This window comes from Azolla caroliniana, unplaced genomic scaffold, assembly GCF_043228905.1.
Source record: "Azolla caroliniana isolate FFs.n. ecotype wild unplaced genomic scaffold, voAzoCaro1.0.p SCAF_11, whole genome shotgun sequence".
Lineage (NCBI taxonomy): Eukaryota > Viridiplantae > Streptophyta > Polypodiopsida > Salviniales > Salviniaceae > Azolla > Azolla caroliniana.
Window position 1 is genome coordinate 2,432,495 of NW_028230446.1, and position 21,752 is coordinate 2,454,246.

Here is a 21,752-nt window from a genome sequence, read left to right on the forward strand (position 1 = left end):
TATCCGGGTGTAGGAGGAATATTTTGCAAATGAAATGTCCGAGATGATACTCAACCGATCTGAAATGCAGACGAGGCATGAGAAGGAGATGTATTGACATGTATTGACAAATACTGCATTGACATGTATCTGTGCCGAACTCGAAATTAAATATGAAAGCAAATGCATGGAATTACTGGTGGCCGAAGCAAAATTAATGCAAGAACATGGGTCAACAGACGCTCAATTGGCCGAGATACATAAGGAATTGGTCGCGATGCAGTCTCAGGTCAGTTTGGACAAAGATAAAGTTCGACAAATCCTAAAGGCTCACAAGCTAAAAACGCTAATGTTGGTCGCTAATACCCTCGACAATGGTTGGAAGACCTGGTCGACGCAAGCAGCAGAACTACAATTGTTACATGCCGACAGGGATAACCGTAACAAACATGGCCAAGGATTCTTCAAGATGAGCAAAGAAACCATTACATCAGTACAAGAAGACCTTGCCCGTGACTTGTATGAACTAGCAGCCAGCCATAGGGAGGAGATCACACGCTAGATGGAGGAATTTGATGCCCATGACATCGACACTTTGGTACGATTAGATGGCTACGAACGAGAACGCCGGCAACATGCTGCAGAACTTGGAGTTTTCACTAAGCCACCACATGCCGAAGATGTTGAAGGGCAAGACAAAGACGTGAATGTGACTGACACCGAACATGGAACAGAAGCAGAACCGTCATTGTTCGACATTCTCCGTGACGAGGACGATGACGATGATGACCCTGACTCCATAACAAATTAGAGTAGGATATGACAATGGGTTCAACCATGCAAGGCATTGTCCCATGAGCGTGCCAAGTGTTAGCCGGTCGACTACAGGGTCGGGAAGTCGGAATCGGACAAGCTTGAAAGGGTCGGAGTCGATGATGTTCGAAACTATAGAAGAGTCGGAGTCGGATCGACGTAGCTGATTGATGAGTCACCAGTATTCATTTGCCAAGTAGAAACATATATATTAGAATTAGTTAAACAGTTTTGTGTTAGTTCTTGCCGAATATAGGCAGGTGTAATCTAGGAAAGAGACTCTCAGTGTCACCTATAAATGAGGAACTGAGAACATTGTAAAGCTATCGTTCTATTTTGGTATTAATATAAGTTATTACTTAGAGTATTTCTATGTCGACAGTATCTCTGTGCATTGTTATTCTCAGTGTCGATTCATGGTTTGCTATGCTTAATAAGTAATTATATTAAGTTCAATTAGTCTATCAAGGTTACTCAAATAGCAAGCACTATCTACTGACTACTTCATCTATCCCTCCTACCACAATCATCTTGATAGAACGTTCGGATCAGAAGGTTCGAACTATTGTGTTGGCTACATACAGTAATCGATTGTTGGCCGAACAACAATTGGCCAGGGTGTGCATGAATTTGTTGACGACTCCTACGACATGAGCAATGTCAGGCCGTGGCACGACCATCGCGTACATCAAGGAGTTGATTGGCGGTGTAACATCAAGGAGCCAATTGTCGGTGTATACGCTACCAACTTCATCATTTCCCCCTCTGGATCGAATGTCAAACAATCTCGCTGAGACAGCCGAAGACTAATTGGGAGTGGGGTCGAAGCAGATTTGGCTGATTGCATGTTGAAGCGTTCCAAGACACATCCAATATAGTCGTCTTGAGATAGGAACAATTGTCTTTGATTCCGAAGCTGACTTATCTTCATCCCCAGAATGTGTCTCGCCGGTCCGAGGTCCTTCATGGTGAACTTCAACCGTAGTTGTCAAACGGGTTTGGCAAGCTCTCCAACATGTCGATCGGAGAGTAGCATGTCATCCACATAGATGAGGAGGAGGATGGGTGACCCATCTTGAGTTGTTTTGGTGAAGATGCAGTGGACCTCAACGCTCTTTAAGAAACCGGTTGATTGGATGAAGTCGTCGAACTTCTTGTACCACTATCTTGGTGCCTGTTTTAGGCCATATAGACTCTTCCTGAGTCGATAGACTAGATGTTCCTGGCCGGATACCATTAATCCTTTCGGCTGCTCCATATAAATTTACTCATCTAGGTCACCATGGAGGAAAGTCGTTTAGACATCTCGTTGAATCATCTCCAAATTCTCGGCTACCACGACGCTGAGCATAAAGCTAAGGGTTGTCATTTTCACCACTAGTGAAAAGATTTCATCGAAGTTGACACCATATTCCTCTCGAAACCCTTTTGTGATTAATCTGGCCTTGGATTTTGGGATGGTCGAATCAGACACCTCTTTTAGTCTATAGACCCACTTGCATGGAGGTGTTGGCTTAAAAGGTTGATTCCTTCCACTATGTATCCTAGTGTGTGAACACGTCCAAATAGTTAGGGCCTAGTATATAAGCAATACATAACGTTGTAACATATCTTCTTGATCAATCTTGTATTGTGAGTCTTGGAGAAGAAGAGAGAACAGAGAAATAATGAAAGCTTCCATTAAAGCTAAAAACTGTGTCTATGCTTTTGTCTATTCTCCTGCCATACTTCCTATGTTGTTTGTTGAGCACATAATAGACGAGTCTCTACATAATTCCAATTATGCATCGAACATCATAACCAACAAGTGGTATCAGAGTGACTCGTTGTTTGGCGGCAACAAACAATAGAAAAAACGGAAAGAGAAAAGATAAGGTTAGTGAATCTTACTTCCATAAAGAACATGGCTTCAACATCTGGTATAGGAGTTGAGATCTGAAAGTTCAACGGCAAAAACTTTGCCCTATGGAAGGAGATGATGCAGGACGTGATGATCATTCAAAGACAGGTCGAACCATCTAGCATAGCGAAAAGCCTGCTTCAATGTTAGCTGAAGAGTGGAGATCAATAGACGAAATCGCTCGCTCCACCATTCTGATGCACCTAGCCGAAAACGTCTACTTCAGCATGTCAAAAGAGATGACACCGAGTGGAGGCCTCACCAACTCGTGACGAATAAACAACACAAGAAATCAATGAAGCTTTGAATTGCAAATCGGCAGCACTTCGACCTCTAAAACTCTTGATCCCCTCCTTCTTCTCTCCCCACTTTTATAGCTCAAGGAGAGAGATAAGTCGTTACATTAGGCTGTTTAAGACAACCTCTTTTCTATCCTAGATTCTCCCTCAATTTCTTCCCATCAATCGCCATTGATTCTCCCTATGTGGGTCTCTTTAAAGTACCTATTATACACTTCTTCCTAGTACACAACAACACATAAATATTTACGTGTGTATTTACATAACGACTACTTCGCGTGCGTTCGTGCACATCCCCCATTCACACGCAGTCGGTGACGTTTCTCCTTGTGGTCGGAATCCTCCACAACAACAACATGTCGACGACGGGTCAAATTGATAGAACACCCCATGCTAGAGTGAAGGGGGAGTTTGTTGGGAAAACATGTCCCTCTGGATGGGAAGGAGAGCACAAACCGTATCAGTCGGATTTGAAAGAAAAACAAATCTGGATCCGGATTGGTGTCCTGATCGAATACGGAGAAGCATCCGGAAAAGGCCACATATGTAAATAGGTTTTTTCTTATGATGCGCCTATTTAGGCTAGATTCGTAAATAGTCCTAAGTTGTATAAAGATAACTAGGGCAAAACTTTATGTGAGAGATTGTAGAGTTTGTAACTGTGCAAGAGAGAGAGAGAGAGACTGAGAATCGAAGCATCTCTGTTGTAACTGCCTGTAGGCGAAGAAGACGAGCTCGAGGTTGTTGCCTGCAAGTCTCATTGTATTGTCTCTTATAGTGAACGGTTTGGAGTCAGTGAGCTCCCGTGGTTTTTTACCCGGTTAGGGGTTTTCACGCTTATATCAGTTTTTCTCTCCCTTTATGACGAATCTCAGTTGAGGCCGAACCCCATTTATACAACAAAACCATCATATTCATGGTATTATTTTGTGAACCCATTTTGTAAAAGTAACGTTTCTTGATTAAATCACATGTTTGGGTCATAACCTTGCATTAGTAGTGTTGATCATGTATGTTTGGTGGTGCAAATCAGGTGTGGTTAACATTAATTGAGTGTTAACTACTCCTACACCGTTGTTTGCATAAGGGGAGGGGAGAGGAGAAATGTGGGCCGGTGATCGAGCCCTCACCTCCTTTAAAGTAACTAAGGTTACTAGTTCAAGTGTTTCTTAAAGGGTTTGATGTTTGGTTCATTATAATGGTTCCACATGTTTTTCGTTTAGAATTGTTACACCCTGATAATGAAAACATGCCATTACAAATCATTGTGCATAAACCATGGTTTGAAAAAATATTGTTGCATTAAGGCAATGCTAATAAACGAAAGAAGTAAGTAGAGAGAAGAATAAGTGATAAAAATGTTTGCCAACGGTTTCATTCTAGTAAGAATAGATCATTGTGCAAATGTTTTTTTCCTTCACCATATGGTAGACGGAAAATAATATCCAAATATAGAAGTTTTAATATGTGGTAGATTTCTATTGATTGTTATGTTTTTTTTAATAGATGAACGTCAACCCAAACTTTTGGCATTTGAAAGAGTACATCTCGAAGAGAATGAAGACTTCAGCCCAATGGCACTTAATATGTAAGATTCACACCACCCGATGTTTCATGGCATCAAAATGTATAGGGAATCTTTGATACACGAGACTCTAGGCTTTACAAAGAGTCATGATTTATTGGGTCCGCATTTCAACCTATGGCTTTGAAGAGAAGAAAAGGTGGGGCAAACTCAAAGGGAGACCATAATCCCTCCAATGGATTTTGGAGGGCTCAAGTAACACTTGAAAATTATCTATGGGGAAAATTATAAAAAATATTGACCAACTTATGCATATTTATATGTGTGCACATACTTATGGCACCCCCAAATATATGACAATTTAGATGCCAACATGTGACAATTAGATATGACTAGTTTTATACTCTTTTCTCTTCTCATCTTTACACCTATTAAAATATCATGTATTTCTCGGCTCAAAGGCCTTGTAAAAAGATGTGTATAAATTATTATTATTAAATGAACAAACGTCATATCATACATCGGTCCAAAGTTCCATTAGTACTCCAATGCAAGTCCAACTTAACGAGCGAAAATTGAACAATAATATACTTAAAGAAAGTGTGAAGTATGAAGTTTGCATTGATATGAATCTTCGATAGACGGTACGCCCTTTGGAGAATTTTTTATTTAGTTTTGTAGCCATCAAGTCCATTATTACTAGTGATGATTTTAGTTTGGTCTAGTGGCAAATAAAATAGATATTGTGAGCCTTGGAAATGATTGTTTGACATTTTAAGTTAGGTTTTTTTATCGTCCTGGCGAGGGAGAGCATTGTCATATAGAAGTTAGGAAGAGAAATGTGTGTAACAATACATCAAGGTTGAAAATGCGGAGAAAGCAAACGCATAGGTGTAGCAGTGAATTAGAGCATTCATAGCATGTGCTTCTCAGCATTAGAGTGTTGTTGGTCTTGATGTATATCCGTTTTTTGCTTATCGCGTTACTGATAGCCAAACTATTGTGGGAGTTTTTTTCAAGTTTCAATGAAAGGGCCCAATGTTGCGCTCGTTGTAAAAAGCATAATGAACTAATTTTAGTTTGCACTCACTACTACCTCGTAGAAAACGCTTATCCAACAACGCGTTGATCGTGGCATTTCCCCCTCTTGCTCCCAAACAATTGCCTTATCAAATCATTACCCAGAAACCAACAAAAAGATAACTAAACAACCATCATTATTGTTTTATCTTGCCGATACAATATGAATGTCTTCTACAATATATTTAATAACAAGAACAATGTAGATTACTTGTTTACATGCACAAATCACCTCCCATGCACCAAACGTTCAAACATGAATGTGGCCTTATGAAGACAACATAGTAATCATGGATGTTTCCGTCATGCATGCATGGCCACATGATCTAAAAGATGTTATACATACTCACCCATATAAGAAGCATGTAATGGTTCATGAATGATTTAAATTTTGATGTATGTCTCTATTAGGCAACGACAATAGGAGGTTGAAATGACATTATAAAATAACAATACCTTTGATGAGCAGAAAGTTCCACCCTTATTCCAAATGATGGATTTAAGGCCACTGGTTAACGAGATCATTAAGTGCTAAAGATAAAGGTTAATGCATCGTCTCTGTGTGTTCATTCGAAATTATACAATGGGTAAATATGATCGTGTAATGTTAAAATTCTCTATGATTATAACATCATGCTATTATGTTCACCGTAAAAGGCATCCAAATATTGATTTAAACTTCCTAATAGAAGGGTCGACGAGAGATGGGAGTGTTCAAAATGAGAACATTATCGTATAAAAAGGATAGAAAATCTTATATCAATGTTTGATATCTTGAGTTAGCGCACATTCATCGACAATTATGCACAGGGCTAAGTTATGTGTATTATTTCGAGCAACATAAGATTGGCAAGAGGTCCATGGCTTGATTTTTAGAGGTGGAAAGAGGAGTTACATAGATGCAAAGTTCAACACTATTTGGGCCCCGACACCCCATGTGGGTGGAAGGAAAAGCTTCCACTAGTGATTGGACCAAGAATTTCATGTCTAGCATCAATAGGCACACACTTTTTTTTGTAGGTAATAATGATTACAGGTGACACCGGTACGAACTCTCGCCAGAGCACTCACAACTTTCAATCCACATTTTCTTGCAAAGCAATGATTTTCCTATGCATCCATGCATGGACTTTGGACATAAATAGTTTTTTTAATGCAACATGTCTGATGTTATAGTAAGGCGGCGTGTTCTATCCCCTTATTGTATGTATGTATGTATACAGATTTGTGACCAATGAAACTGTGGCAGATCGAAACGTGGATTCGATGCGTCTCACGAGGATATTCCATAAGGATTGACAACATGCTCACATTTCAGGTAGTGAAGTTGTACCGAAACGCATTCATGTGTAAAAAAGATTCCGTGGCTATGTTCGGGTGCTAAATGACGGGATGATGAGTACAATACTACTTAGAGCAATCGTGGGCGAGTTCTACTCGCTTGCCTAGAAGGAAGGAACTACTCTCGGGTTCCTTTTTTGCAACTGATTCGTTTCCGCGCCAATCATGGGGCGGGCTCTTCCAATCAAAGGACATATGTAGCCAAGCTTAGTGGCAAAAAGCAAAAAGCAAAAAGCAAAACTCGGAAGGCAAAAAGCAAGAACTCCCCCCCCCATTCATTCGAAAAGCAAAGAGATGAGAAGAGAAAGAGGTCAAAGATGATTTGCGTTTCCTGAGAGAAAAGCAAAAAAAAGAAAAGAAAAGCAGAAAGCAAAAAGCAAAAAGCAGAAAGCAAATCATTCGAAAAGCAAAGAAAACAGAAGAGAAGAGAAAGAGGTCAAAGAGATGATTTGCGTTTCCTGAGAGAAAAGCAGAAAAGCAACGGGCACTTCCGTTCAATTCTCTCTCTCTCTCTCTCTCTCTCTCTCTCTCTCTCTCTCTCTCTACTGTACTTACACAGTCACTCCCCTGCACCTCCGCATTCTTCTCCTTCTTCTAACCTTAACCCTAACCCTAGCCCTAACCCTAACCCTAACCCTTAGCCCTAACCCTTAACCCTAACTCCAACCCTATCAATAACATTAACACTAACTCCTACCCTAACACTAACACTAAACCCAACTCCAACTCCAACCCTAACCCTAACACTTACCCTCACCTTCCCACTAACCCTAACCCTAACCCTAAAACCCAACTCCAACCTTTTCCCCCCCTTAACTCCTAACGCTAAGTCTTAGCTCTAACGCTAAACCAACCAAAAATGAGCAGTGCAAGGTTCATCAAATGCGTGACAGTCGGAGATGGAGCTGTTGGCAAGACATGCTTGCTCATCTCTTACACTAGCAATACCTTCCCCACTGTATGTATCATAATGTTCTCTCTCTCTTCTTTGTTTTTTTGCTTCCTAAACCCTAAAGTAGCTACATTTTAAGTATATTGTTCCACTCAATTCTACACTAAATTGTTTCTTTTGCCCTCAAACCCTAACTTAAGATATGCATTTGCATTGTATTTTCAACCTATATGTGCGTATGTATGCATGCATACATTTGATTTTGAAAACCGTTTCTTTTCGAATCTTGTTGCAGGACTATGTTCCCACTGTGTTTGATAACTTCAGCGCAAATGTGGTATACGATGGAACCGCCATAAATCTAGGGCTTTGGGATACTGCAGGTTTGGCTGAACATCTGGGCCTCTTTTCTTTAGTACTACTGTTTTTGGCAACAATTAGGTTCTTAGACAATTGTGGCTCCCACATTGCATTGTGGATTAGAGCTTAATGTGAAAATATAAATGTTTTTTTCCCAGACATCTGTTCACCCCCCCCATGTTTCCTTAATTACATTGATTTACTGTGGATTTATTCCTAAACCCTAAACCTAAACATGCCAACACAGTCCTTTAAACATTTCTCTCTGTCTGTCTGTCTGTCTCTAGGGTTCCTGCATTGCATTGCAGATTTGGACCTTTTACACAACTATATACCCAACTATGATTCCCACATCACATTGTATGTAGATTTGGACCTAAGCATTGCAACATAGTCTTTTTAGTTCAGTTATAATTCTCTTCCTCTTCCACATTATTATGCTGTGGATTTAGGACCTAAACATCAGAACAAAATTTCCCATTTTAAGGCATTTGTGTCCATCTATGGTTCCTTACATTACTTTGTGGGAGGCAGTTAAAAAGAACCCACCATGATTCTCACATTGTGAATTCAAATGGGAAGTATGCCATTACCATCTCAATCCCCATATAATTATTGAAGTGTTTTCTAACTTTTTCTCTTTTGCATTTTGAAGGCCAAGAAGACTACAACAGATTGAGACCCTTGAGTTATAGAGGGGCCGATGTCTTCCTCCTAGCATTCTCTCTAGTCAGTAAAGCGAGTTATGAAAATGTCTCGAAGAAGGTATGTATCTTTTAGTTCGCATTCTTTTGTTGGTGTTCTTCTTGTTTGATCCTCCATTTTTTGTATACAGTGGATCACGGAACTAAGACATTATGCTCCAAATACGCCGATCATTTTAGTTGGTACCAAATTGGGTAGGTTTCGATATGCATAATATTGCTCACACCACACTAGTAGAATTATTGAAAGGTTTCCATAAAAGCTTACTCCTTCCTGATTATGGCTTTGTGTCTTTTTTGTCCACAGATCTCCGAGATGACAAACAATTTTTCGCCGATCATCCGGGGGCATTTTCGATCACCACGGCTCAAGTGAGTTGTGTCTACATTTGTGTGTGTATATGTATGTATGTATTCCTTTAAAACTTACGATGTGTTTCTACTTAGTTAATGATAAAAACACTAGAATGTCCGACATGTGTGAACAAAAAAAGCAAATCAAATCGGCTGCCTTTTTAGCACTTTATACACGGAAAAACCCCCGATAAAGATTTGTGACTCGATACAAATATTTTCTATTATCATGTTTTGTTTTATGATAGTATTGTTTGTGGATAGGGCCAAGAATTATGTCGGCAAATAGGGGCATCCACATATGTCGAATGCAGTTCCAAAACACAAGTGGTAACACTTGATTCTGCTTGTTATGTTTCTTTTTCGTAGTTCTAGAATTGCTAATAGAACTAATAGCTTTTTTCCCCTCCTAATGCTGGACTTTTCAGAATGTGAAAGCGGTCTTCGATTCCGCTATAGGGGTGGTATTACAACCCCCAAAGCTCCGGAAGGCCAAGAAGAAATCGAGGAACTGCAGGATCCTATGAGAGATTTCAAATAAAAGAGTATGAAGCTAGTAGCTAGCACTCTCTTGCTTCGGTCACATGTAAGGATCGGATCTATGAAGGTGTGTAGGGATAAGATTTGTCTCCTTGGCCAGTTAAAAATGTAACCAAGGATATGATCTCATTTACCATTTGTAAGTTCGAACCTTTTCTCTCGATCAAACTCAGATGAGAAAAGAAAAGGGTGGATACAAATGTAGAGCTTTTTCGGTGAGCCGAAACGAATGTAAAAAAAAACAAAACAAAATCGCCATAGACAACATTCTTCTCCTTTTGCTGTTATAATGATCTTGCCCAACTTTTTATGGATTAGGTTTAACACTTTTGATGTACATCAAGAGGTATAATATGGTAGAAGAATCCATCAAACTACATTATATGTAAAACCCTCTATTGGCATGATGTCTTGGATTTTAACTAATCTTTTGTATGTAAACAAAATGTGTTAAGAAGAAAAGAAAGCCTTTTTCATTGAAATGCCAGTTGTTCAACTTGCATAATGGAGCACTACATTACTTTATTTTCACACATGATTAATCATTAAAATTATGACATAAACAGAGTCATACACATGAATGCATTGGGTAATAATACATAGTGCTTTAAGTCTAAAACTCTTGACAAATGAGGTTTCATTTCCTGTTTACTAAAGAAATTCTTTATAATTGCAGTTTGAGATTATGCACACAAATTAATCTGCTTCTAAATACACATGGCTTTACAAATAACTTTCCACAACCATGTGGTTGAAAGACAATGGAGCACTACATGTTCATGAGACTCCACAAGAATTATTTACAATCACTCATTGAGAAGGTAGTTAACACTTTGGATAAAATCAGGTAGCATCAATGATAAACATAATGGAGCAGGAGCAGTACATGTTCGTTAGAAATTGAGATTTACAATCACACATTGACAAGTTAATTAAAACATTTCGATGAAAGAAGCGAGTAGCATTGAAGAGAAACATATCGATGAGAGATGAGAACATTTGTTTTCTCCCATGTGGCGGCACTCCTGGCTTCTACTAGTAAGTAGAGACTCCAATTGTCCCACCATATATCTAGCTACAATCAAACTACTTGGGGTGGCCTACCTCATCTGGCAATCGAGAACAATCTTTTGTCTCGAATCACACCCAGGTACCCACCCAATCACAACGACTTGTATCCAATTATGTAGACCTAGTTAGTTATTGAGAATCCCCTCAGTCCTTCTTGCAAGCAACTTAAATGTCCTTGAAAACATCTTCGGTGGCCATGGAAATAACTTCACAACTCTCACTACACATAATGCCAATTGTCTAGACTCTACACAAACAACCTCTGGGTCATCCAATATCACACCTCATCACAAACAGGTAAAAAAAAAAAACAGACCCAACTACCGATAGTCACACCTAGCAACTAGTAAAAGAAAAAAACCCCTCAATCATCCCCTGTTTACCACCAGACAACCTCTCTAGACCCCAGACACTCGGAAACCTGTCGAGATCTGTCGCTCACTTACCGACAATCAAGGGAAAGAGATGTTTCAAGACCTTGATATTTTGTACATATCTCAAGTAGATGGAATTTGTAAATAAATAGAAATTTAGAGGAATTGATGGGAGTTTAATTCATTAATTCATGAATTAATCAATCAAGTAATTAATTAATTAATCAATCAATCAATCAATTATTTATTTATTTATTTTTGCATGTGAATTGAGTGAATCTTCATATAAATAAAGCCTCTCTCTTCTTCCTTTCCTTAATCAAATTTCCTCTGTTTCCTCTCTCTCTCTCTCTCTCTCTCTCTCTCTCTCTCTTTTTCTCTGTTTTTTCTTTCTCTGGTTCTCTGCATGGCTTCTTCCTGCTTCCTCTTTTCTGCATCCCCTGCAGCGTTGGCCCCTCCAACTGTGAGTAACTGCTAACAATAATGCTCTTTATATATTAGTGATTTTCAAGGGTTCTTGTGTTTAGGATCCTATCCATCTTCAGATTTTGCCTTCTTTTAATACCACTTTTCATGGCACTCATCAGCATTCATATGCTCTTCCTAATGTATATGCATACCCTCGTTGGTTGTTATGCAGAGGATTTTTGATGATTTTAGTGGATTAAGCAGAGTATCGGTGAAGCTCCAATTCGCTAGGAGGCCATGCAAGCTCACCATTAAAGCTGCAGAGAGGAATTATATTGGGTCAAGAAAACCCTTGATGGTTTCTTGTAAGGTAACATCATATGGGAGAGAGAGAGAGAGAGAGAGAGAGAGAGAGAGAGAGAGGAGGGAATAAATGATGGGTGTTTTGTTTAACCCATGAAACAAATTGTATAATATTGATGTTGAAATGATCGAATTGATGCATGCAGAGCACCCTTGATGAGGTGTCGGATATCATAGCGACCCAACTGTCGGTAGATCGCAGCAGTGTGAATCCCCACACCAAGTTTTCAGAACTTGGCGCCGATTCTCTCGACACGGTATTTAAGTGAAACATTTAGGATGTATCCTTCATACTGGCATCTATAGGCTAATGCTCATCTAAATATGTTTACTAGGGCTTGATCCCTCATCTTGTTTACTAGGGTTTGATCCATCATCTTGTTTCCTGGGGTTTGATTCCTCATCATGCTCTAAATATGTTTACTAGGGTTTGAATCCTCATCATGATTACTAGGGTTTGATCCATGATCTTGTTTACTAGGGTTTGATCCCTCATCATGCAATGTGTTATTATGTATAGGTCAGTTTCAGCATAGGTTTCATGATCTGACTGAGCTTTATGACCAAAAGTGTTAGGAATCTCATGAAGTATTGTCATTATCTTGATGGTGGTATTAATTTGTGAGCTAAATTCATGAACTAGCTAGGATTATGTTTGCATGTATTGTAATGGCAGCACAAGAGACATGTTTGCATGACCTTTTATTTTGTAGTGGCACCACCATGGACTTTGCGTGTCGGTATATAAGTGGCACCACTAGTGACACATGTTTGTGTTATGTTTTCCATGTATTTAACATGGACTTTGTCTTTGCCTAAGTCCTTATGATTTTGTGAATTCATGCAACATAGTCATAATCCAACAGTTTGTGTGGTACCCACAAAATTTGATTGAAGCTTTGGATTTCCTTCTAGGTGGAGATAGTCATGACATTAGAGGAGAAATTTGGTGTGAGCATTGGAGAGCAAGATGCCGAGAATGTGTCTACTGTGCAACAAGTCGTGGATCTCATCGAGAAGCAAACCGTTTCTTCTTGAATTAGTTAAAAACTAATCAACAATCATTTTTTGAGTTCAATAATTTACTTGGTAGTTCTTTATGGGTATGGACTTTTACCCTAGTGGAGACATGTCTACCACATCTAATGTAATTATCGATCTGGGAAGTATACTATTTTGTGATTCAATTGAATATATAATCGAGCTTTCAAATATGCAGTCGAGTTGTTGTGTTTTTGGTTTCAAGTGTCTTTACCATTTGAAGTTTAGGTTGACAAACTCCTCTCTAATAGTTAAAAAACAGTCTTTACAACAGTGAATTTAGAACTATTAATGTTGAAAGAATAACTCTTTTGAAATCTGGTTTGTGAAGTAACTTAATAGTGTGAAATTTGCAGCTATTTGCAGCTCCAATATGTGGATGAGAACACTTCTTTCTAATGAAAAATGTAGTCCAAAAGTGTTACTTTATAAGAAGTGCTTTGTTATATTTGGCTGAAACTTACTAGTGCACAAAATCCTTAAAATCTCATCAAACAAAAAAAATACTTTGAACCTAGATACCTAAATTGGCCATTACACAAGAATTATACTGTCTTGAAGCAGTTTGAATCCTTGTTTGAATCCTTGAATCCAGAATATATCTTCTGTTTGTATGTAAATACGGGGAAATGCATCAAAACGAGTAGAATGAATGCAATGAATCCAGAATTATCTGTTGCATTAAATTAGATATATCCCAAGACTTTTGAGTTCCTGACAATAGCATTTTGAATGCTTATATGATCACCTCAGATTCTCCACAGCAAGGTACATATCTATATAAGAACCAGTCATTTTATTGCACATCCTGAATATTGGGAGTTCTGATACATGAAAGCAGGTTGCACAAAGTTTCTGTACTACATTCAAAACCAATTGTTGTATGATGTTTAGACACATGGAATAAGTCATTGAAATAACTGTGAGTACTATCTATTCCAACATGTAAGAAATGTGTAACAAAGGCAGTGCAAATATACTTGGAAGTTGGAATTATATAACAATATGGAGACAAAAGAAATGCGTCAAAGAAAATAATAAGCCAGTGCAAATGTAGTTAGAATGAGGAGGCACATTTATTATTATCAATTGTATACACTATGTTTATTATCCACATCATTTTAAGATTAAAGCTCAATAGGCGACAAAGGAGTTTTGAGGTCACTTCCCTATAGATAATAGATAGATATGTTTATAACATCCATGGAAGACCAATTTATGAGACGGGGCCTGGCCCCTGCGAGGATTTATCGACTACTCAAGAGATGATTCCAAGAAAGGTTGTTATTAACGAGTAAGATGCGGAAATACAATAAAACCTCATAAAAGTCTCATGTACAAATGATTCCCTATTTAAGACTATAGCCTCATCATGATTGTTTTTATTACAAAGATAAAAATACACCTATATTCCAAAATAGCTGAGAGAAAGATATTCTTCAACACCAACATTTCGCTCAATTTTTCTCTCCAACTAGGTATCTTGCAGCTTGTAATGCAAAATAAGTTAGAATAATATTTGCACCGGCCCGTTTAATACATAGAAGTGACTCCAAAATAGCTTTCTTCTCATCCAGCATTCCTTGCGCAGCTGCAGCTTTTATCATTGAATATTCACCCGACACCTACCAAAGGGAATCTTGCAAGTCAGAAAACAAAACATGACTTTGGGGGGAATCTGGTATCAATCACCCACTCCTAAAATGCAACGGTTTTCATGTCTTTAGAAAAAAACCAAAATACCCCCGAGGTTTTCAAATTTTCATGGGAATTTCTGCCCTTGTTGCAGAGTAGAATTTTCTGAGACCTTGAGAGGTATTCTGACAAATGTTTTTGAAAAGCTAGGGGTACTCTAGTAAATATCGAAAAGAAGGGGTATGTTTGGTTTTTCAGCCCTTTTCATATTCCTATAGGACTTTATAATGAATCATCCATTGAGCACTACCTGATATGCTGAGATAGGTAGAGGAGAGTTGTCATGAAGAAGCTTGATCACATCCAAATATGGCATTGCAGGTTTGACCTGAGGATCCGAAAGTAAAATGAAGAGGGAGCTTTTTAACACAAAAAACAGTCTAGAGCTAACATACAAATAAAAAGTCGATAACTAAAACATAGAGTTAGTAAACAAATAGAGTGGCGAGTGTTTTCTTTTTAATGATCTTATTTCAAAACAAAGAATATTACCATCAAAATGTCTGCTCCTTCCTCTTCATCAGTGCGAATTTCAAGTAATGCTTCCCTATAATTTGCTGGATCCATCTGGTACCTGTTCAACAAATACACACAAAAAATTGGTAGATTTTTCTCCATCAATCAACAATACAGTGAGACTTGATGCATTAATTCGTCCAAGAGATCTGAAAATTCAGTTATACGTCTTCTTATCACCGAATCGCGGATTTGAATCCAAAGCTTCTCTGAAAGGCCCATAAAACGCACTTGCAAATCTGTCAAATACAAACCCAAAATCTTTTTTTTTTTGCCTTGACAAATCAATACAAATAATTTTTGTTCTTTTAAAAGAATATTATGGAAAGAAATTTCAAAACAAAATGAAGTAAATAGTATATATACTTTGCAGTATATGCCATTATTGACACATCTTGAAAACCTTCAAGATCAAGAGCTCTTCTGATTGCTCCGACTCGTCCATCCATCATATCACTTGGACTAACAACATCTGCTCCAGCTCTTGCCTGATGTTCATCAAAATGACAGCATACTTTTACCATATGCCAAAAAACATCACATCTACAATTCGTACTCAAAAAACACACGCATTAACAGAAATTATACGCAAAATCACAGAGATGGGTATTATTATGTACACCATTTTCTACAGTTTGTGCAAGATCACATCCCTAATTATGTAACGACAAACCACCAAAACATCCCTAACATGCTGGGTACTTACCAGAATACCCCAAAGCTTGCAAACCTTATCAGAACCCCTATGTCATAGTAAATTTTGAGCTACAACAAAAGGGGCACTCAAGTACTTTTCAGAAACATGGGAAGTTAATGGTCTTCTCCCTATACTTAATAACATATAAAACATAATGTGAATGCAGGCAAACCTGAGCAACTGCTTGCTTGCATAATTGATGCACAGTCTCATCGTTCATGATTACACCTGAATAGAATAAACCTTCTTAGAAACATTGTTGATCACATTAATTGGCTGAATACAAGCTTAATACCACCAGTTCTTTACCATCTGATCTGACAATGCCATCATGACCGTCTGATGAGTATGGATCAAGCGCAACATCTGTATAGATGATCTATAAACATAACCAAGAATTAGAAGGACCTCAAGCCCGAACAATGTTCACACCATAAATGTGATAAACATACCAAATCTGGGAATTTGTCCTTGAGTAATTGAATTGTTCGTGGAACCAGACCATTTGGGTTAAAAGATTCCTCCCCACATGCTGACTGTTACAATAACAAGAATATAGCGGCAATATTTTACTATTAAAATCACATTCACACGCTCTTTGCATTTCCTTTAGAGCTAATGGTTTTTGGTAGATAATACCTTTAGTGCATCGGGTATCTTGGGAAAAAGGACAACGCTATTGACACCCACATCCCTAGCCTTGTAGACCTGAACAATTAGTCAAATAGTTTAGTTCTCTCATTGTATGAAGGGTAACATGTGCTTTCTTCGTATCTTGATCATAGATCATCAAAGTCACAACCCACAAGAATATGTGGACTTTCTTTCACATCTTGATCATAGATCTCGAAGTCATAACCCACATCTTGAAAAATGCAAAGAGATAATGGTAGAGCGGTAACCGCATCGAATTGAATCAGATAGCAATGAATTAATATCTTTTAGAAACCTCATCAATAAGACCATGACGCCATCCAAGACGGTAGCATCCTGGCATTGCTCCAATTGGAGTACTCTCCTCACCTAATACATTTTTAAAGGTTTTAACGCATGATTAATCTTGTGGAACAAAGAGTCGCATTAGGTAAGAGAAACTATTCTGGCAGAAAATGAAAGTATGTCACCTTCATGAACAAAAAGAGGAAGAATGAAGTTGGCTGGTGTAACCACAGTCTCTTGACATGCTGCTCGGAATACTGAGGATTTCCTATTCCTTCGAGGACGCTTAACCAGGTTCTGAACATTAAAATAGTTAGCATATAAGATCAAATCAAATCTTGTTGGTACTGTTATATTAAAAGCCCGACCTAAGTTATACTAGGTACACTCTTATTAAGCGATGTACACAGTATTATGACCAGAAATGTTCACATAGACTAGGAATGCCTAAGTTCTCATTATCGTGACTGTGAATACGTGTGTTTCTACTTTGTGTAGGGAACTTATGCATCTATTCAGTAATTTAATATGGTTAAAAGTAACTGAGGAATGATCAGGGATAGATTAGAGAAGATATGGCCAGACACAAATCTCCAACCAACCTTCTTTAGCAAGTCACTCATTCCTCATCCCCTAGGTCGAATGTGGGTTCTTCTCATTACAAAATTTAGCTAAGAACTTCTTTTTAATGGCCTGGGATGAGCCAATGCATGTTGTACACAGTTGGGATTGGGTCATCATGTAAGGTTTAGGGTTAACCAAAGGTTTTCACCACCATTCTCCATATATTTAGGTAAAATCGAAAGGAATTATGCTAAAAAGCCGACTAGATTGTACAAGAAGAATGCTATCGAAAATGCTAATCGAGACGAATGAAGTTAAAAAACTAACGTGATCCAGGAATGACATAAAAAAAACTAACAAGTTAGCTCACAAGGAATTGTGTTAAACCTCTTAATCAAAAGAAACAAAAAATAAAAACATAAAAAACTTAAGAATGATGTTTTGAAAACCTAGATAAAACAAACATATTTATACATATATGGATATATGTATATCTCACATATGCACACAAACATATAAATTATAAGTTAAATATATGTTTTTTATAGAAGAAGAAGCTTTTTACCAGTGGAGTGATGACAGGGGTGCCAGGGGGAGCTTCACCTCTGAGAGGAGGGGGAGGAGCTGAAGGAGGGTTCCCCGACACAACCTTCTCTTCACATTCTTGTATGGACAGAGATCTCTTGGGCTCTGCGGCGACGGCTCTGCAGCACTTCCTGCTTCTGAGCCACTTCCCCTGGGGGCATTTCTGGGGGGAAGGGAGATGAAATCTGAGGGGGTGCCCAAACCATCGAGAGGATGCGAGGGAGTGCGCAGAGAAGCAGGTGAAAGCAGCAGCAGAGAAGGAAGAAGAAGAAGAAAAGGAAGAAGAAGAAGAAGCCATAGCTATGAGCTATTACTGACTGAGTAAAAATGAATATGTATGGATTTGATTGAACTGTTTTTACTATTATTATGTTCTTCTTTTAATTTGTTCTTTGTTTTTGTTATCTCTTGAAATAATACATACAGTCTAGTCTTCTGTATCTATCCATCCACTCTACACATTTGCAATTCAAAAATCCATGGTGAAAATACAAGAGGAAGAATTTTTTTACATTACAATTCGACACGAGAGAAGAGAAGAGAAGAGGAGAGGAGAGGAGAGGAGAGGAGAGGAGAGGTGCCGAGAAGCGTGTCGCTCCCTGAACATAACACCGAATTTGTCTTGAACAATCAGGTTAGTGATAGGATTGGCTCCCTGGACATACGCCCGAAACAATCACCGAATTGTCCTAAATAATCAGTTTAGTGAATGGGATTGGCTTGAGTTGTTTGATTTCCGAGTGCTCGCAACATGTGTCCCTTCTGAATGGTCGAGTGTCTTTCGGTGGTTTATGTTTCAACCCCAATCATACCTACGAGTATGGCTTGAATGAATGAGAGAGGATGGGATTGTCTCAATCGGTGGTTTATGTTTCAACTCCAATCATACCTACGAGTATGGCTTGAATGAACGATAGAGGATGGGATTGTCTCAAAGTGTTGATTTTTGAATGCTCGCAATGTGTCCTTTTGAATGCCCCAATTCTTTCAATGGTTTATGTTTTAACTCCAAGCGTACCTACTAGTATGTAAAGATGTGTGTGTGTGTAATTCTATGTATATATGTATGTTACAACCTCCACATATATTCGAACCCTTTGCGTTTACATTACAAACATAAGTTCTTATCAATTCAAATATATCTTTTTGTTATCTTGATATATAAGATAATGCCTCATCCCATCACATATTCTTCTAGGTTTGCCTTTGTTTTAACCTTCAACTTTTGATAAACCTAGAGTATGATGCTTTTCTTCTTGCAACATAACAACGTGTGAATAGTCAAGTTCTGGCTCTTGCGTGTGTGTGAATCGTCTGGCAGCTTTGTAACCGGCCCAATCGGCATGGGTATATCCTTTGTGTTGAATAGAAATCCCCGATTTGTAGAGAATAACGAAATCCCTTGTCCCACTCACATAGCGTAATACTCGCTTAGCGCAGTCCAGATGGATGTTTCGTGGTGTCTGCATGAACTGGCTAAGGAGGCCGACTAAATAACTCAAATCAGGCCAAGTGATGGTGAGGTAAATTAAGCTGCCGACTAGTTGACAGTATGGAGTTGGATTGCATCCTGTAGTTCCAGAGTCGACATCGATCTTCTGATTACGATCGAGGGGGGTTGCTACGGGCTTACACTCTGTCATCCCAAACTTGAAGAGAAGATTGAGAATATAGTGTCTTTGAGAGATCAGGATGTCGTCGGGGGTCCGAATTACTTCTATTCTTAGAAATTAATGGAGCTCCTTCATATCGGTCATTTCGAATTGGTCGGAGAGTAGCTTCTTGGTATGTTCGATGTCCACGATATACTCTCCTCAAATGACCAAGTCGTCCACATAGATTATGATGAACAATTGTCCTCTGGAATCATTGATTCCAGAGGGAACCAATTCATGGTGGTCTATTTAGATGACATCCTCATATACTCCCCGGATCTCGATACCCATGACCAACATGTCCGCCTGGTGTTGTCAAGACTTTGGGAACACGGTTTTTACACCAAATATGAGAAATGCGCATTCGAGCTACCTTTTGTATAATTTCTGGGCTACATCTCTCTCGATGGTATTTCCATGGATCAACGGAAAGTGGCCGCAATTCAAGAATGGCAATCTCCCACCCGTGTAAGAGATGTTCAATCCTTCCTTGGCTTTTAAAATTTCTACTATCAGTTTATTAAAGGGTTCTCCAAAATTGTGCAACCATTGGTTGCACTCACCCGTAAGGACCGATGACCATTGGTTGCACTCACTCGTAAGGACCGACCCTTCTGCTGGACATTGGCAGAACAATCTACATTCATGGCGCTTAAATATGCCTTTATGATCGCCCCAATACTCCTTCACCCCGACCCAACAAAGCCATTCATAGTGGAAACAGATGTGTCAAACTTTGTTATCAGCGTTATCCTCTCACAACCCGACAATGATGGGGTACACCATCCAATAGCTTACTACTCGCATACATTCACAATTCCAAAGATAAACTACCTGATCTATGATAAGGAACTTGCAACCATTATCTCTACATTCAGAGAATGGATGCCTTACCTAACTGGGGCCCAACACCGTGTTCAGGTCATAACCGACCACAAAAACATTCTCTACTTTTCTTCTACCCGCACCTTGAATAGTCGACAACCTCGATGGTCAATTTTCCTTGACGACTATGACTTCGAAATCGCGTTTCATCCATGACACCAACATAGCAAAATCGATGCTCTTTCTAAGCGGCCGGAGCTAGCACCCAGCCTCGGGGATAAGGCATACGATCAACAATCCTAGTGTATGTTGACACCTGATCAAGTTCAAATATTCACAATCTATGTCCTCCAAGACGAGATCTTCCTTGCTGACATCACCACGACCACTGCAACCGATTGCTTTGTTCAGGAAATCAAAGCATGTTTCGAGGATCCAACTCATTGATCACAGTCAGATGACCTTGAAAAATTCTCCTTTCGAGATGGGGTACTCCTGAGGAACAATCTAGTTTATGTCCCACAAGGGTGGTGTTGAGTTTGCATTTTAACTGAATGCCACGATGGTTTGCTTGCGGGCCATTTTGGGGTCGCCAAAATTTTAGAGTTGATCTCTCAGATCTATTGGTGGCCCTATTGAGCGAGCAAGCTCAACCAGATCCAGATCGGTTGAATAAGCCAAAGCCGGATCGGTATCCGGAATGGAGAACCAGATCGATGTTTGGATGATATCCGGAACCAGGAGCCGGATCAGATTGAAACCAATAGGCTGTTAGAGGCCTATGGATTTAGCCTAGTACGTAGGCATATTTTTGGGAGTCAGTGTCAGTCGCTCGTATGAGCATTGAAGTACATGCCAATACTTCTGTCAGTCCTTTATGGACTTGTATAAAAGTGCTCTTTGAGCACATTCTATGTACAGAGGATTGTCATTTTTTAATTGAGTTTATGTTTTGCTCTCTCTCTCTCTCTCTCTCTCTCTCTCTCTCTCTCCCGTATATGCTAAGTACTCTCAAGCTTCCATTGAACTTGTGTTTATTCTCTGTCGCTATCTGGCTAAATTGGTTTTGTCAAAACTTCCGCATGCTAACTTTCACATGGTATCAGAGTGTGAGGGTTGAGACTCCTCGGAAACCGATAGATGCTTTCGAAGACAAACCCTAACACTCGGTGAAGAACAGAAGAGGATCGAGATGGACAAAGGTATGGCAAGTTCGCTTCCAACAGAAAAGC

The 21,752-nt window shown here is 39.0% G+C and overlaps 3 protein-coding genes across 3 annotated transcripts; 2 read left to right on the forward strand and 1 right to left on the reverse strand.

The window, feature by feature from the left end:
- Positions 1 to 7,477: 7,477 nt before the first annotated feature.
- LOC147857570 (rac-like GTP-binding protein 6) lies at positions 7,478 to 10,269 on the forward strand. Its single transcript, XM_087327412.1, has 7 exons — positions 7,478 to 7,895; positions 8,125 to 8,212; positions 8,845 to 8,954; positions 9,025 to 9,088; positions 9,201 to 9,265; positions 9,512 to 9,577; positions 9,676 to 10,269. The coding sequence occupies exons 1-7, from the start codon at positions 7,797 to 7,799 to the stop codon at positions 9,772 to 9,774; spliced, it is 591 nt and encodes a 196-aa protein (XP_087183538.1). The 5' UTR covers positions 7,478 to 7,796; the 3' UTR covers positions 9,775 to 10,269.
- Positions 10,270 to 11,562: 1,293 nt separating this feature from the next.
- Positions 11,563 to 13,101, forward strand: LOC147857571 (uncharacterized). The gene is made up of 4 exons (XM_087327474.1): positions 11,563 to 11,695; positions 11,873 to 12,010; positions 12,150 to 12,260; positions 12,919 to 13,101. The coding sequence occupies exons 1-4, from the start codon at positions 11,639 to 11,641 to the stop codon at positions 13,039 to 13,041; spliced, it is 429 nt and encodes a 142-aa protein (XP_087183600.1). The 5' UTR covers positions 11,563 to 11,638; the 3' UTR covers positions 13,042 to 13,101.
- Positions 13,102 to 14,310: 1,209 nt separating this feature from the next.
- Positions 14,311 to 18,353, reverse strand: LOC147857572 (delta-aminolevulinic acid dehydratase, chloroplastic-like). The gene is made up of 12 exons (XM_087327767.1): positions 18,021 to 18,353; positions 17,077 to 17,188; positions 16,902 to 16,975; positions 16,592 to 16,660; positions 16,405 to 16,488; positions 16,262 to 16,331; positions 16,125 to 16,180; positions 15,622 to 15,743; positions 15,423 to 15,494; positions 15,232 to 15,313; positions 14,990 to 15,067; positions 14,311 to 14,669 (listed from the first exon to the last, which is right to left on the reverse strand). Exons 1-12 carry the CDS (start codon positions 18,336 to 18,338, stop codon positions 14,502 to 14,504), a joined length of 1,305 nt encoding a protein of 434 aa, XP_087183893.1. The 5' UTR covers positions 18,339 to 18,353; the 3' UTR covers positions 14,311 to 14,501.
- Between the last annotated feature and the right edge of the window lie 3,399 nt (positions 18,354 to 21,752).